At 42.3% G+C, this 17,543-nt stretch overlaps 1 protein-coding gene across 5 annotated transcripts in view; it reads left to right on the top strand.

Annotated features, from left to right (window-relative positions):
• The window catches only part of NAA35 (N-alpha-acetyltransferase 35, NatC auxiliary subunit), a 44,587-nt gene that overhangs the window by 21,658 nt on the left and 5,386 nt on the right, over window positions 1–17,543 (top strand). For all 5 annotated transcript variants that reach the window (XM_084796661.1, XM_084796660.1, XM_084796659.1 and 2 more), the window contains 9 exons: window positions 1,104–1,282; window positions 4,915–4,974; window positions 7,682–7,788; window positions 11,363–11,429; window positions 11,992–12,090; window positions 12,849–13,027; window positions 14,288–14,424; window positions 15,320–15,387; window positions 16,905–17,045. In XM_084796661.1, coding sequence (XP_084652787.1) covers window positions 1,104–1,282; window positions 4,915–4,974; window positions 7,682–7,788; window positions 11,363–11,429; window positions 11,992–12,090; window positions 12,849–13,027; window positions 14,288–14,424; window positions 15,320–15,387; window positions 16,905–17,045 — 1,037 coding nt within the window. The remainder of the gene's footprint in view (window positions 1–1,103; window positions 1,283–4,914; window positions 4,975–7,681; window positions 7,789–11,362; window positions 11,430–11,991; window positions 12,091–12,848; window positions 13,028–14,287; window positions 14,425–15,319; window positions 15,388–16,904; window positions 17,046–17,543) is intronic.

Genomic DNA, 17,543 nt, shown 5'->3' with positions numbered 1-17,543 from the left:
GAAGCAAGAACAGCAGATTTGTCAGTAGGCAGTAGGAGTTAGACCCCTTAAGAGTTGTTCACTGATTCAGTGACAGGTAGATGAGGCAGTGAAAGGAGACAAGGCTGCTGTTCAGGACAGTAGGGCTGAGGTACTGTTATCTGAGAGAGGGTGACACTAGGAAGGCAGTGTTGGGAATGTGCCTTTTGACATGATGTGGGATGCCAAGTAGGAATGGCCACTGCACAGGTAAGAGGGAAGAACACTGTGGGCTAAGGGTTTTCACCCAGGAACCAGCAGTTGTATTGGACTCTTACTTAGAAGTAACCGCAGGGAGGGAGGAAAGCCCAGGCCTGGGGAGTGTCTGCACAGATGGAGGTTATCTAGATCATGTGATTGCTTCTTCAGGGCTGTGTGTCTCACTTCCAGTTCCAGGTTGGCAAATAGCTGGAGTGGGCACTCGTGTAAGGGTTCTATTCTGGAATCCTCTAGCCTTCCCTTGTGATCATCTCTATTTAAAAAATTCAAATGAGACACATGGTGTCGTGTAAAGAATGGGGCATGGAGCTTATTGCAAAGCAGAGCAGAGTATATACCCTGTGGAGGTGTGGGAATGGACAGTAGCCCACGAGATGATTACTCCTGTCTGTGTCATCTCCAGAGCGGGCAACTTTCCCTTGGGCTCTTTGCTCAGTGCAGGTGATAAGCCGCTGTGTTTGTCCTGAGTCTTGCAGGAGGGCTCAGTGATGGAGACCATATCCTGTTACACTCTAGGAAGTCTCTCACTGTTTTGGGAGGGCCAGTGCACTTAGAACTAGTCCTCTGTCTGGGAGGAGATGTGACTAGCTGGCCTCCTGGCCTTAGCTGAAGTCCTGCTGCTACAGTCCTTGGCTCTGACCTCAGCCACCACCATGCAGCTAGGAAATACAATTCAAAGTTAATTTCATTAGAATTTATGTATGATACATAAATTAGTTGTTAGTTATAAAACTTACTACATTTTTGTGATTAGAATTTAGAGATGTCTTTAAAATTTGGATTTTTAAAAAAATATTTAAGAGTTTTCATTTTAAAATCCAAAGGGGAGAAAATGGAAATGTTACTTTCTTCTTTCTGTTCTTTAGACCATCCAATTATGATGGGTTTTGAGCCCCTTGTTAACCAGAGGCTACTTCCACCCACCTTCCCTCGCTATGCAAAAATAATTAAAAGAGAAGAAATGGTCAACTATTTCTCAAGATTAATAGACAGGATAAAAACTGTGTGTGAAGTCGTGAACTTGCCAAACTTACATTGTATCCTGGTGAGTATAAAATGATGTTCTGGAGTTTGATGTAGTGACAGGATAGTTGTCACTCTAGAGATTGGCCAGCAGAGCAGACTAGTGCTGGATGGTGCATCTGTAAGGAGATAAGGACTTGATACATTTTTAGATGTTAAGAAGCTAAACTTAAGATACTAGTAAATCACCTAAAGTTTAGGAATAGATTAGATAATTGGATTCTGCCTTCAAAATATTTTCTGATAGAGAGAGACAGAAAGATAGAACACAGACAAAAAAGTCTTTCAAATACACTGGGCATGTGCTCGCTTCGGCAGCACGTATACTAAAATTGGAACGATGCAGAGAAGATGAGCATGGCCCCTGCGCAAGGATGACACGCAAATTTGTGAAGCGTTCCATATTTTTTAAAAAAAATAAAAAATAAATATATTGGGCATTGAATCTAGGTCCTCATACGTACTGAGCTAGTCCTCAGCCACTGAGCTTTGTCCCTGGCTCCTTTAAAATTTTGTATTTTGAGATAGGTTCACACAAAGTTGTTGGGGCTGCCATTGACTGACTCTGAAGCTTACCCAGGCCTTGAACATGTGACTTTGTGTCCAGCCTGCCGGATAGCTGAGATTTCAGGCCTGTGCTGTTGAACTTGGCCACTTTAGTGCTCTTACATATGGATATGAGATCGTGGTGCTTGGTAACCTGTCTATTGAAAACTTCTCTGTTACACATGCTTTCTTTTTATTTCTATATTATTTTGAAGACAAAACCAACTGTAAACAAATATATATATATACATATATATATATTTTATTTCTTTTTAATTTAATTTATTTATTTATTTATTTTTGGTTCACTGATATTAGCTTACATTTAGGTCATTTTTAGTGTTTTGTATTTAAAGCAGACAGGTAGTACAAAGATGAAAATTTTATATGTGACTCTACACAACATGTACTTTCTTTGCTGAGTGAAACCATCTGTATAATTGGAAGTCCTCGTACTTTGTGACATGTAGGAAAAACAAAGCCAAACCTGAGTGCTGTGCAGCTGTAGCCCCAGCAGCAGGGAGACTAAAGCAGAAGCGGCGTGGGTTTGGGCTAGCCTTGGCTGTGTAGTGAGACCCTAGCTCAAGGCAAAGCATAGCAAACAGTACTGAACAAAAGAAAGGTTGGTTTTGAGGCTGCTATTAGACAGCAGATGGTTCTCAGACATTTCTGCAATACTCCTTTCTTAATACTTAGGCCTAGTACCCATAGTATTTCTAGCTTTTTGGCTTTTCCAATATTGCTCTTTTTCATACACATTAAAGTAGTGATCATTACTGTAACTTTTCATCCATCATTGTACTGTTATTGTGTCCAGTGTGACTCTCTAGAGACATGCTAGTACAGTAGACAAACTCTGACTTGCCTTGTAAGGAGAGAGAGCTGGGGAGCCAGACCTGAGCTTGTGGGACTGTTGCGAGCTCAGTAAGGACGGAGGGTGAATGTCTGCCTGAAGGACTCCAGGCAGCGCAGTGGCAGTAGAGGAAGTAGGGCAGAGGCCAGATGGATAGGAAGAGAGGTGGGAGTGGGGGGAAGGGCTTTAACAGTCTGTACCTACTGTCAAGCACACCTTGCCCAGGTAAAGCGCAAGGTAGTCAGGTGTGCTTACGTGTAAGGAAGACAAGCCAGGCTCAGTGAGAGACCCTATTTCAAAAAGTAAGGTGGAAAGCCATTGAACAGGAAACCCAACATTGACTCTGGCTTTCACATGCACTCACAGCTGTGTACACACCTGCACATAGCTATACAGAAGTGCATACGCACATACACAAGAATATATTTGTTGCATTATTTATTACTTGAGAAACTTGAAATATTTTAAATGTTCAGTGATGACTATCCATTCTGTGGTTTGTGAATGTCAGTTCTGTGATGTTTAAAGATATATGTCCGCTATGTACTCTAACATGCATAGAAGGTGGACTTTGGTAGATTTATCTCCTAAAACATACAGATTATGTAGATGGTGTCCTGGGTAGTTTTATGTCAGCATGGCATGAGCTAGCCTCATCTGAAAGGAAGGAAACCTCAGTTGAGAAAAATGTCTACATAAGACCTAGCTGTAGGGCATTTTCTTAATTAATAATTGAAAGAGGAGGGCCCAGCCCATTGTGGTGGTGCTGGTCCTGGGTTCTGTAAGAAAGCAGTCTCAGCAGGCCTTGTGGACCGAGCCAGTGAGCAGCACCCCTCCATGGCCTCTGCATCAGCTGCTGCCTCCAAATTCCTGTCCTGTTTGAGTTCCTGTCCTGACTTCCTTCATTGATGAACTATGATCTGGAAGCATAAGCTAAATAAAATTCTTTCTGAAGTTGCTTTTGTTCCTCATGTTTCATTACAGTAATAATAACCTAACTAAGAAATGTGGGGTGTAAGTAGCTGAAGAGAAACCAGGGGTGTTCATACTTACAGTTTAGGATGAAGAAGAGAAGCCAGCAAAGGAGCTAGAATGATGGTTTGTAAGGCAGTAAGTATAACTGAAAAATAGAGGGGCGTCTGTGTGAATGCTACAGGGAGGAGCCATAGCTAGAGAGAGTAGCAGTGAAAGGAGAAAGAGAGCGCTCCTTAAGCAGGCAGGAGTAAGGTAGGTAACCGCCCTCTGTCCCCTCCTTCCTTCTTCTGAGGACTCCCTCCTTCCCCCTCACAGGTTTAGGCGCATTTCATAGCGGTTAGAATGTTAAATAAAGTCCAGCAGGACAGTGTTGCTCTCAGGCCTGTTGTTGGTGAGCGCTAGACTCAGAAGGATTCACACTAGGCAGTGGCCTGTGTGTGCACATAAGCTTTCTATGATGACATCACCTGGGAGCACACACTTCTTATTTTTTGTCCCCAATGCCAGCCTGCAACAATATTGTAGGCATTGCAGAGCCTGCTCTATTTAATAATTTCAAATATTAAAATTCATACATATAAAAATTGGAAGGTTCAAAAATAGGATAATGAATTAGCCACTGCCTCAATTTTTAAACATTAATGTCTTTTTTTCTCTTTTTATGTAAACCCATATTTCGGTCTTCATCTAATGTGAACCCAGTTACCTGGTTACTGATCTACCTTTCTTCTTTTCTTCCTCTCTTCCTTTTTTCTTTCTTTCGTTCAGGTGTGTTTTCATGATTTCAAATTAGGCAGCTGTGTCTGTCTGTGTGGGTGTGTGTACATGGATGCATGTGTCCTTTGAGGCTAGAGGTGTCAAATCCCCTGGAACTGGAGTTAGAAGCACTTGAGCTTGTGAGCTGCCTAATCGGGGTTCTGCGGACCACAATTGGTCCTCAGCAAGAGCAGTGTAGTCTCCTAACCTCTGAACTCTCCCCAACACCAATATTTACTTGTAAATAACAACTAAAATTCTGTCATCACTTACTTATTGTTGAAATTATTTTCTTGGTGTACAAATTTAATATGGATGTGCACACAATTCTGTTTTGGTCAGTTCGTGAAGTTCTATAGACTCTGAAGTTAACAGTCTGGTATAATTAGACATTTTCTATAAAACTGGCCTTTAGTTCTTTATCTTATTCTAACAATAGCAGAATATTATTTCTAAAAATAGATACCTTATATGCAAACAGCTAGGTTTTGTCTAATATATTAATGCTTTTCTCTATCTGTTAGGATTTTTTCTGTGAATTTAGTGAACAGTCACCATGTGTTCTTTCAAGATCTCTGTTACAAGTAAGTTCTACTCTTATTAATTGAACAAAAAGGAGATACTGTTAAAGGTGTTGCATAGATAATAACTATATTGGGTTTCATTTTGTCTTCACCTGCACTTGATGTGTGAAATACTGCACTACTGAGCTATATCCCTCTCCTCAGTGAAATACTGACTTGTGTTATTCTGGGCCACAAAATAAACCTCAGAAGTTCTATAACAATTAAGATCGTACAAGATAACTTTTGGCCATGTTAAGAATCAAAGTAGTGGGCTGGAGAGATGGCTCAGAGGTTAAGAGCACTGGCTGCTCTTCCAGAGGTCCTGAGTTCAATTCCCAGCAACCACATGGTGGCTCACAACCATCTGTAATGAGATCTGACGCCCTCTTCTGGTATGTATATGTAATAAATAAACTTTAAAAAAAAAAAAGAATCAAAGTAGTATTCAAGAAGAGGAATATAGTTGGGAGGGAAAAGACTTTAAATATTGGGAAATTAAATAATACATTTAAGTAACTCACAGGCCACAAGATTTGAGGGAAATTGGAAACATTTTGAATTAAATAACCTTGGCTGGAGACATGGCTTTGTGCTTAAAGCACTTGCTGCACAAGCCTGAAGGCTAGAGTGTGCATCTCTTGAGCCCACAGGAGTACTGGGTGGGTGTGCCCTGCTTCTAATTCAGCCCTGGCAAAGTGTCTAGTAAGAAAAGCCACACTGATGAGCTCTGGGTTTGATTGAGAGACCCTGCCTCAGTGAGAAAGATGGAAGAGCAAGTGATCCAGGATGATTCCTGGTATCAATCCTAGGCCTCCACTTGTATGGGCCTACGAGTATACATGTATGCCCATACTCATGCAAAACGTGCATATGTGTGTGCACACATGAAAATAGGAAAGGGAAGTGAATAGAAAATAAAAATATGCAAAACTCTATGTCATACAACTAAAGACCTTATAGCATTTTAGCACTATTTAAATTTAAAAGAGGTCCTGAGCCTGAGAATATGGCTCAGTAAAGTGCTCACTGCACACACATGAGGGCTAAAGCTTGATCCCCAGAAGCTCGGTGACCACCTGAGTGTGCACACCTCCCACATGCATACACACACATGCATACTCAAAAAGAAGAAAAAGACATTAGTCATTTATGCTTCCAACTTAAATAACAAGAACAAAAAAGACAAATCGAGCACCTGTCATTGGAATGTCGGCCAGAGTCCTAAGGCTAATGCCTGGGGACACAAAGAGAGCAGACTCTCTGTCTAGGATGCCAAAGTGTCTACAAAGTACCTGCTAGAAAGAGTGGATGAGTTAATGAGATCTATATAAAAGTTATTTCCATATGCCTGCGGTAAACAGTGAGAGGTCAGTGTTTGTAGAGCAGTGCTGCTGGGCCAGTGAGGTGGCTCTGTGGGTGGAGGCATTTGTCCTGTGTACATGGCCGCCTGTTTTCCATGCCCAGCATCATGAAGCTGTCCTCCTGCTTCTGTACTTGGGTCATGGTTAATGTATGTTTTCTCTTCTGCCCCAACTAAAAGAACTTTTAAAAAATTTTTTTATTATTTATACAGTGTTCTGCCTGCATGTGTGCATGCATACCAGAAGAGGGCACCAGATCTCATTACAGATGGTTGTGAGCCACCATATGCTTGCTGGAAATTGAACTCAGGACCTTTAGAAGAGCAGTTAGTGCTCTTAAGCTCTGAACCATCTCTTCGGCCCAGAAGGTTTTTTTTTTTTTTAATGAATTGAAAGTGCTTATGAACAATAGCATAATAATGAAAAACTTAGGCATATGCATAGGAACCTTTATTTAGGATCTGTCTGCTGAAAATGTGCAATAGTGGTGGGAAACAGCAGAAACATTCGAAATAATTGGAGATGTAAACCTATTTTTTCTTTTTCTTTCTTGAGACAGGGGTTCTCTGTATAGCCTTGACTGCCTTGGCCTGCCTCTGTCGACAAGGCTGGCATTAAACTCACCTCAATCTGCCTGCCTGCCTCCCAAGTGCTGGGATTAAAGGCATGCGCCAACCCACCCAGCCATAAATCTTTTTTATAAACTGAAAAAAATTGGTTGATGTTTTAAAATGTTATTTTTCCCCAAATTGATCTGTAAATTGATAGTGATATCATTCAAAATGACAGTGTGAGCTTGTATAGCTGTCAAAAATCTAAAATGTATGCAGAAAAGAATATCACCAAGAAATTGATTAATATTAAGGGCATTTTTTAGCAAAGGTTTTTTGTGATTCAGTTGTTGATTACTTTAGCTCAACATTATTGTTCTTGACTTGGGGCATTTATACTTTTCTGTGCTATTTAATCTGTGTCAAAAGGCACCTTGAATAAGAGATGGCTGGAGAGATGGCTCAGTGGAGAAGAACACTGGTTGCTCTTCCAGGGGACCTGAGTTGGACTCTGAGCACCCATGTGGCAGCTCTTAACCATCTTTAACTCCCATCCCTGAAGATCTGACACCCTCTTCTGACCTCCATAGGCATGGATGTATGCATATGGTGCAGACATACATTCAGACATACAAAATAAATATTAAGACAAATAAGGATTTAAAAAGTGATTTATAAAGTATTGACCTGATTTTGCATTTTAATTCCTTTGTGTTCTGTAGTATTCACAGGTAGTATGTGTATGTCTCAGTGGTGACAGCTGCATATGGCAGCAGCAGTAATGTACTAATATGTCTAATAATTTGTTTTAAGACTACTTTCCTTGTGGATAACAAAAAGGTCTTTGGAACTCATCTCATGCAAGACATGGTGAAAGATGCCCTTCGGTCCTTTGTCAGTCCTCCGGTGCTCTCCCCCAAGTAAGTGTGACCAGATATGTCCTCATGTGTGACTGGCAAACACTCCGCTTCTCAGGATAAAGACCTCTTAGAGCCGGTCTTTGTTCAGATTGCTCTCCTTGTCGTAGAGGCTGGGGTGAGTGCATGCAGCAGTCATTTGAGCTGGTTTTTGAGAAATGACTAGGGTTTTGTTCCAACAGAGAGGGAAGAACTGAGTCATTTCCTATAGAGAACCCAGCATTTGTAGAAGCATGAATATATAAAATGTTTTCATACATGAAATGATAATTAGCACTTGAGCGTTCTCATGGTTTGGTGAGTAAGTCGAGCCACATGCCATGCAAAGGTGTGGTAGCTTTCTGTGTCTGGAAGTAGAGCTCGAGGTTAGTATTCATGTAAATGTATTTAGAGATGTTGGCAGGAAAAGCCAGCACTGTTGTAGGCAAGCAGGACATGAAAAGGAAGAACCTCAAGCCGAGTGTGCGCCTCTGGATGTTTGTTCAGTTCTGTAGGAAGCTCTGCAGGCAGTGTGGGTTACAACCTCAGTATTTCCTCCTCGGGGATAAAGAAAGCTGAGAATTTGGTTCCTGTGCCCGTCAGGTCATGTTTGCCCTAGGAGACTGTAAATAGCAGCTGTCAATCCTCCTCATGTTTAACGTACAGGCAGTGGTCTTTGTGACTCAGCCTAGAAGGCCTGGAGTGCGCTAGGTCCATGTCCTGTTCCCTGCACCTGCAGCCTCATCTTAGCTGTTGTTGCTGTTACCTCTGCCTCAGTCACACGTGCTTTTCCTCTTTTGGAAGTTTAAAGCCAGACTGTGACATTTAGCAAGTTTGAGGTCATCTTGAGTCTATCTCAAAAGACCAAAGAAACAAAACAATTGTTTTGTGACTGTTTGTACCAAATTACTGATCTATCAACTTTTTAAAATAGCTGCCATATATTTTGTAGGAGAGATTGTAGTGTCTGTTTCAAATTATTGTAGTAATTCAGCAAGAATAAGGGGAGGTTAATTTCCTGCACAAAGGACACACTTCATTGAGGCTCAGATACTTTTTAAAAATATTTTATTAATTTATTCATATTACATCTAAATTGTTAGCCCATCCCTTGTATCCTCCCATTCCTCCCTCCCTCCCATTCTCCCCTTACTCCCCTCCCCTATGACTGTGACTGAGGGGGACCTCCTCCCCCTGTATATGCTCATAGGGTATCAAGTTTCTTCTTGGTCGCCTGCTATCCATCCTCTGAGTGCTACCAGGCCTCCCCATCCAGGGGACCTGGTCAAATATGGGGCACCAGAATTGGTGTGAAAGTCAGACTCCGCTCAGCTGTGAAGAATGTCTTGTCCATTGGGTAGATCTGGGTAGGAGTTCGAAGTTTACTGCATGTATTGTCCTTGGCTGGTGCCATAGTTTGAGCAGGACCCCTGGGCCCAGATCCGCCCATCATAATGTTCTTCTTGTAGGTTTCTAGTACCCTCTGGATCCTTCTATTTCCCCATTCTCCCATACTTCTCTCACCTAGAATCCCAATAGGATGTCCTCCCCTCTGTCCTACTTTCCTAGTAAGTGAAGACTTTCATGGGACATGCCCCTTGGGCTAGTGTCGAGATCTTTCCCCCTTTTATACTGTCTTAGCATTTGGGTTTCTATTGCTGTGATAAACATTATGACCAAGGTCACTTGCAGAGTAAAAGGTTTATTTCAGCTTGCAGCTCTCATGTCACACTCTTATCACTTCAGGGAGGTGAGGGCAGGAACTAGGCAGAGGACACAGAGAACACTGCTCCCTGGCTTACCGAGCCACCTTCTTACAGCACCCAGAAGCACCAGCTCAGGGGGCAACACCCAGGATGAGGTGGGCCCTTCACATCAGACATCAATTAAGAAAAGGCCTACATGCCCACAGGTAGGGATGGTTTCCCAGTCCAGGTTTTTTCAGAATGACTCCAGCCTCTGTCAAGTTGACAGAACCCAGTAGCACACACAATTGATGTTGTACATCTTCAAGTCCTCCTGTGGATTTTCTTTGTGACATTCATGTCCATATCAGGTCTGCTCTGGTCAGGCAGTGCTTTCTGTCTCTTAAACGTTGTTTGTGAGCGTCTTTGTCTCTGCTACTTAAATTGAAGCTTGAAGATCATTCAAAGGACCAGAATGGTTTTTTGCTCTAATTTTCCCATTTGGCAACTAACAACACAAATAGTCTTCTAGCAGCTTTTATTTTTATTTTTTACATTAACTTTTTTGTTTGGTTGGTTGGTTTGGCTTTTTAAGACAGAGTTTCTCTCTGTAGCCCTGGCTGACCTAGACTCACTTTGTAGACCAGGCTGGCCTTCAACTCACAGAGATCCACCTGCCTCTGCCTCCTGAGTGCTGGCACTAAAGGCATGCACCACCACTGCCCAGCTAACTTTTTTTTGTTTTTTAAGATTGATTATTTTTATTTGTCTATTTATTTATTGGCTTTTTTGAGACAGGGTCTCTCTGTGTTAGCCTTAGCTGTTCTGGACTTGCTTTGTAGACCAGGCTGCCCTCAAACTCACCGCGATCTGCCTGCCTCTGCTTCCTGTGTGCTGGCATTAAAGGCTTGTGCCACCACGCCCAGCATTTTTTTTTTTTTGAGATTTATTTATTATATATAGTGTCTGCCTGCCTATACTCCTGCACACCAGAAGAGGACACCAGATCTCCTTAGAGGAGGTTGTGAGCCACCATGTGGTTGCAGGAAATTGAACTCCGGACCTTTGGAAGAACAGATGCTGCTCTCAACCTGTGAGCCATCTCTCCAGCCCCATCAGTTTTTATTTTTTTTAACTCCCCCTTGCCTTGATGTTGGTGTTCTGCTTTGCTCCCTCCTGGCCGCCTGTCATTCTCTGTTGTGTGGTCAGGGTTCTGCTGCTCCTTCTGTTGTTTTGTTTTGATAAGGTTTTCAAGACAGGGTGTCTCTGTAACAGCCCTGGGTGTCCTAGACTTGCTTTGTAGACCAGCCTGGCTTCCAGTTCCCAGAGATCCGCCTGCCTCTGTCTCTTGAGTGCTGGGAATGTGCGCAGCCACACTGGGCTAGTTCTGCTTCTCTTTGAGGCTTGTGAGATTGCAAACTCTATCAAGGCACCAAGAGAAAGTCTCTTTTGCTTTTCCTTCATTGCCTTAGATTCCACACCAGTGGTCCCCGTTGTCTTTATAATTCTGGTGTCTATAACTCTTCCAGGCCTAGATGGCAGGTCCTGAAAGGCTTCTGAGGAAGGGACAGTTAGGTAAAGGAGAAAGGACAGCACTTCACAAAGACATTAGACGGGGGTTCACAGATGCTTGCAATACCTACTTTCAAATGAGGCTGCATCTTGAGAAGTAGGGCTCCCTGGAGATTCTGAGAGTATTATCGTAGGAGAATGAGGGATGGAAGGTCAGGGCAGCATGGGGCTTTGGACTTCCTACTCTCGCTAGTGATCACATCCACAAATGTACTGTGAAAAACTTAACAACTTAGTCATGTACTTGGTTGTGTTTCTCTGTCAGCAGCAGCTGTAGTAATCACTGCTGCTTTGTCTCAGCTCCGCACTTTGATGTTAGTGATGTGAGCATTGTCTTGCAGGTGTTGCCTATATAATAATCACCAGGCTAAGGACTGTATCGACTCCTTTGTTACTCACTGTGTTCGGGTAAGAACTATACTTGGGTTGTTGTGGTACTTTGAAAATTGTGGTACATCGTTCTTTCATGTGCACTTACCCTGTCTTCCCTATCTCTTTCTCATGTGTAATGAGTATATTAACATTTCTGTCTACTCTTACTGCTTGAGTGAGTGGCTTTATGGCCTGTACTCTTTGAAGGTTCAGGTAACATCCTACAGCCTGGGAACCAGAAATGGGACAGTATGGCCCCTGGCCAGGAAAGCACTTGTCCCTCATATGTTTTGTAAATGGACACTCAAACTTCTCTTTTTTATTTTACAAAAAAATAATGTTCCTGTATGCTTACCTTGGTATTGCCCTAATGGAAAGGGTTCTATGTTAATTAAAAGTAATAATTTAAATATGGCTACAAACTTCTTTTCTGCTTAGAGAAAATATGAATGACTTGCCAGTCATTCTGTGTTAGAAGTGCAAACTCTGTGATTGTGTGTGCCTCTACAGTATGTGCACATGCATTTAAGTAAGATCTAAGAATTTGGCATATTGTTTCTTTCACATTGACAGTTAACAAGTTGTCTGTGTGTTACAGCCATTTTGTAGTCTTGTTCAGATCCATGGCCATAACAGGGCTCGGCAGAGAGACAAACTTGGTCACATTCTTGAGGAGTTTGCTACCTTGCAAGATGAGGTAAGAGCCAGATGTCATTTTGTAAAATTAAGCAAGTTGGAGATTACAGGCACTGTAGAAGAGTGCACACCCATGTCACAGAATTTGGGATTATGAGACAGAAGGATCATTAGCTGAAGGCCATCCTGAGTCACAGGAGGTATTCTTCTCACACTTTAACTTTTGAAAAGCAACTCTTGAAAGCAATGGTCTAAGGATTAATTTTTCACTGCAGTTTTATACTGCAGAGAAAGAGTGTTTATGAAGAAATGGAAGAGTGTACTTTATAGACATCTTAAATCATGTCTTTGGTCACCAGATAAACTGTGGCTTGAGTGGAGAACTGTGGCATCATTGCAAGTTTACTTGACATTGAGACAGTTTAAAGGTGGCTCAGGCAGCAGCGGTTCCCCTTACTAACACCACAGACCTGAAGTCACAAGTTGAGGCCTGCTTGTGTTGACAGGGCGTCTTTCCTTAGGCTTATTTTTAGCCACTGGGATCACATGCTCATCCTGCCTTGGTCTCAGGAATAGACTGATAGTACTACCTGTTTACAGCATGTACCAGCACCCTGTCTGTATAGGATAACTTGCATTAAAATGGATGTTTATTTTGCAGAGTAACTTGGGTAACTGGTCATTATTACAGGTCAGAACCTTGCAAACCTCACCAGAAGTGCACTTGAAAGGAGGACTTTTGTGTTGTGAGATTTACATTTTCTCACAGTTCTCTCACTATCTAATAATTGACCATAATTTAACACATTATTTTGACAGGCAGAGAAGGTTGATGCAGCGCTTCACACTATGCTGTTGAAGCAGGAGCCCCAGAGACAGCATCTGGCCTGTCTAGGAACCTGGGTCCTTTACCATAACCTTCGGATTATGATCCAGTATCTGCTGAGCGGCTTTGAGCTGGAGCTGTACAGCATGCATGAGTACTACTACATCTACTGGTGAGGGCTGGTGCAGCTGGAGGGGTGGGAGAGCAGAGACCTTGCATGCTCTGTAAAGTGTGGGGGTTAGGGCACTCTGTGTGTGCACACACATGCCGTCTCAATTACAGCACATGACTTCCAGGAGCTCATGGTTTCCTTGTACCTAGTTGAGGCAGGGTCTCCATGCTGCTGGCCTACAAGCTCCAGGTTACTTTCCTCTCTGTCTGCCATCTCACTGTAAGAGTGATGCGGTTACAGATCTGTGGGTCTGTTTTGACTTTTTAACATAGGCTCTGGGAATGAAATCAGGTTGTCAGTCATCCTGAGAGGCTCTTTGACCAGCTGAGCCATCTCACTGGCCCCTGAGATTTTTTTTTCCTTTAGTGCATTTTTACTGTAGTTAATGTCATAGTTGATAAAATATTTTGAGAATTAGAGCTAGATCAAAGTGTACAACTTTAGCATAGTAACATTATACAAATGTTCTTCCTGATGTTTGAATAGTTCTGTAGAAAGTACTAATAACAGTAAATGTTGATTTAACATCTTCTGTTTGCAACTGTGGAGAAAAGTGAGTGCAGTTTGCTATGACTTCTGTAGTTCCAGGCCACGGGGTGTGTGCATGTGATAGAAGGAGCTTTCATGTGGGACATCATGGCTGCAGGGTCATCATTGGGAGCATAAACTTTGAGGAATCATCTGCAGAGGCCCCTTCAGTGGAGAGAACCATAAAGAATTCTAGAAAGAGGCTCTTGGTGGCTTAGCCATGTAAAAGCTGTAAAAAAATAATTACACAAAAAACCAAGTGTTGTTCAGCACAATGATAATCTGAATTTTCCTCATCTGTCAAAGAATGGAGACAATTTTAAACACTTTCCTGTTGATCAAACGTGTAAATTTGGTAGGTTACACTTTGGTGTTATTTAATCTTTCAATTTACAGTTAAATTAATTTAACGTAATCCATGTAGATAATTATCCAGAAATCTTTTGAAAAACTGTAAAATGTGGCAAGGAAAAGGTCACTTTCATGTTCTTTCCTCATAAGATCTACTCATATCAAACTGCAAAAGAAAAAAGTGCTTTACAAACTTTAAAGCATTACAAAACTTTTCCTCGTGGGGTTGAGGGCCTGTTAGAATATGTGCTTTTGTTAGTCTCTAGGCCATGGCTTCAGTCCCTCTTGTCAGGATGAAAGAATAAAAGCTTCCCGTTCTTACTAATGCGTGTGTTGTAAGACTGCCGTGTTTAACCATTAACTGATACTTTGTGACCGTAGGTACCTCTCTGAATTCCTGTATGCATGGCTGATGTCAACCCTGAGTCGTGCCGATGGCTCTCAGATGGCAGAGGAAAGGATAATGGAGGAACAGCAGAAAGGCCGTAGCAGCAAAAAAACAAAGAAGAAAAAGAAAGGTGCGGTGGGCTGCCTTATTTCTTATTCAGACATGCTCTCAGAGTTAGCCAGGCTGCCTTGAGCCACAGCGTCTTGCCAGGCTGCCCAGCGTTGGGATCACAGATGTGTACATCATACGTGGCTTCGTGGACTGTGTTTAAACTTGAGAAGTGACGTATACCTCACCTTTGACAGACAAGTGGGTGAAGAGCTCCTGGTGAGCTGAAGTGGCTGTGAGTGGCTGCTGTGCTCCTCTCTCAGCAGTCAGGCACAGGCTAGGAGAGAGGACACTTTGTCTGTCAGTGATGGGTGCTTCTCGCCTCCTTCCCAGGTCCCTGCACCAGGGGGTCTTAGAGCAGGAGAGCAGGTTAGAAAGCAGGAGTCCATCTGCAGCTGTGCTATCACTGTAGCGTGTTAGGCTTGGACAGGTAGTCAGAGACCCCTGGGAAGCAGGTGTTTGAAGGGGGCTACTATTACTTCTTGCCAGAATTCTCTAGTACTCGATACCTGAAGAACGCAGTGGTTGAACTTTTCAGCTCAGTTCAGTTTTACTGTTTTTAGATTTTGTCGTAAGATGTAATTTACATTAGAGAAGCGAAGTGAAGTTTACATTCAGTGAATAAGCAGGGTGTTGCTTGTTTTTGTTTGGTTGTTTGGTTGTTTTTTTTGGGGGGGGTTGTTTGGTTGTTTGTTTTGTTTTTGTTGTTGTTGTTCTTATTACATCCTGTCTGGAGTTTTTCTTCTTTTCACTCCTTCTGGTTCCTCCCCCTGACTCTTCCGTTTCGAGGGGGTGGCGGGGAGGTGGGGAGGAGGAGAGCATAAGCGGGCAGAGCATTTTTAAATTAATTTTTTTTCTACAGTAATGTGGGATGGAAGGGGAAAGAGTATTGAAGAGTTTTTTCCCTTCAATTACAGTTCGCCCATTGAGCCGAGAGATCACCATGAGCCAGGTCTATCAGAACATGTGTGCTGGGATGTTCAAAGTAAGTGGTGAAAGTCACGTCATCTTGCTGTCCAGCTGCCGTTCTTACATAGTGGGTTTAGAATCCCCTCTGCCTTGACCTCACCGAGGTTTTCTGTCAGCTGGCCTGCTTCCCGTCTATGATGTTATTCCATTCTAGTTGTGTTCCACAAGCAGTTTGACACCTTCCTTCATGATGGGATGGCTCTAGAGTTCCTGGGATTGCAATATGTAGGAGTGGGCTCTAGCATGGCTTGTGTAAGCAATAGCAAGCATTTTTTTGCAGGTTGTGGACATTGTTGTTGTTGTTATTATATATATGTGTGTGTGTGTGTGTGTGTGTGTGTGTGTGTGTGTGTATTTTTTTTTCTTGCTTTTCGAGATAGGGTTTCTCTCTGTAGCCCTGGCAGTCCTGGACTCACTTTGTAGACCAGGCTGGCCTCGAACTCACAGTGATCTGCCTGCCTCTACCTCCGGAGTGCTGGGATCAAAGGCATGTGCCACCACTGCCCAACTGTGGACATTAATTTTTAGGTTGTACTGTCAATTCAGGAAATCTCAAGGTGACTCTCCTGAAGTTACATAAACCAAGAGGGGACATTGGAAAACCTCTGGCCTGTGTGATTATATGGTGCTTGTTCCTTCAGCATCTTTTACCTAAAACCTCAGAACAGCTACAGAAGCCTGAGAGGCAAGGGTGTGGGTATGTGTGATGTAGCTGGGACTGGGAAATTTATTATTGTTGTTGTTGTTGTTGTTAATTGTTAAATTAATATATCATTTTGCCCTTTTTCCTTAAACTCCTCCCATGTATCTCCCTTGCTGTCTCTCAAATTCATGGCCTCTTTGTTATATACACACACAATATATATACACACACACACATATATATACATACATACATACATACACATATGTATATGTATATATTCCTAAACATATAACTACAACCTGCTGGTCCATATAATGTTACTTATATGTATATGATTTTAGGGTTGATCATGTGGTTTTGGATAACCAATTGGGGGATGAAAATTTTTTTGTATAAATCATGTTGTATAAATGAAAAATGGATGAGAAGTCTGTTTTACTCTTCATTTTTATGTTTTTCAATTTGGTTTGATTTGGTTTGGTTTTGGTTTTTTGAGACAGGGTTTCTCTGCAAAAGCCTTGCCTGTTCTGGACTCACTTTGTAGACCAGGCTGACCTCGAACTCCTCCCGAGTGCTGTGATTACAGGCATGCACCACTACACCTGTCTACATCTGTCTGGGTTTTGAGATGGCTTTTTTTTTTTAATCTTGTTTTTATGTTCCTTGGTGTTTTGCCTACATGTATGTCTGTGTGAAGGTGTCAGATCTTGCAGTTACAGACAGTTGAGAGTTGCCATATGGGTGCTGGGTGTTAAACTCAGATCCTTTGGGAGAGCAGTCAGTGCTCTTAATAGCTGAGCCATCTCTCCATCTCCAGAGATGACATTTTAAGTATTTAAGTTACTGCCTTTTTTTTTTCACTGTGCTCTCATTCTTTTCTCCTTTAGACAATGGTAGCGTTTGACATGGATGGCAAGGTGCGTAAGCCCAAGTTTGAGCTTGATAGTGAACAAGTTCGGTATGAGCACAGGTTTGCTCCATTCAACAGTGTGATGACACCACCACCAGTGCACTACCTGCAGTTCAAGGTGAGCTTGCTGGGTGAGGTCAGAGCAAAATCTTCAGCCGCATGCCATGCTAAAAAAGGGATTATGTTTGTACCAACCCATCCTGTGGGATAAATGCCAAAAATAACATTCTTAAATGATATACAAGGCATTTGGCCTTGTTGGATGTGCTAATCACATGACCAGTTTATATTTAAGTCATTAGATTAATTGAGATATGGCATACGCAGGTTAAGAATTGCATAACAGCCAGGCATGTTGCACACCTTTAATCGTAGCACTCAGGAGGCAGAGGCTGGCAGATCTCTTAGTTCAAGGCCAACCTGGTCTGCAAAACAAGTCCAGGACAGCCAGGGTTGCACCAAGAAATCTTTTCTAGAAAAAACAAAACAAAACCAAAAACTGTATATCACATGCGTACAGACTCAGATGTGCTCATCCTTTGCTTCAGAGTCTGTATGGATGGGTAGTCAGTTAAAGATTTACATTACGTGTATTGTGATAAATAGTCTCTTCTCT

This window comes from Acomys minous (assembly GCF_964271855.1).
Source record: "Acomys minous genome assembly, chromosome: 9".
NCBI classification, from domain to species: Eukaryota; Metazoa; Chordata; class Mammalia; order Rodentia; family Muridae; genus Acomys; species Acomys minous.
The sequence above is the reverse complement of the archived record's forward strand: the minus strand, read 5'-3'. Positions and strand labels throughout refer to the sequence as shown.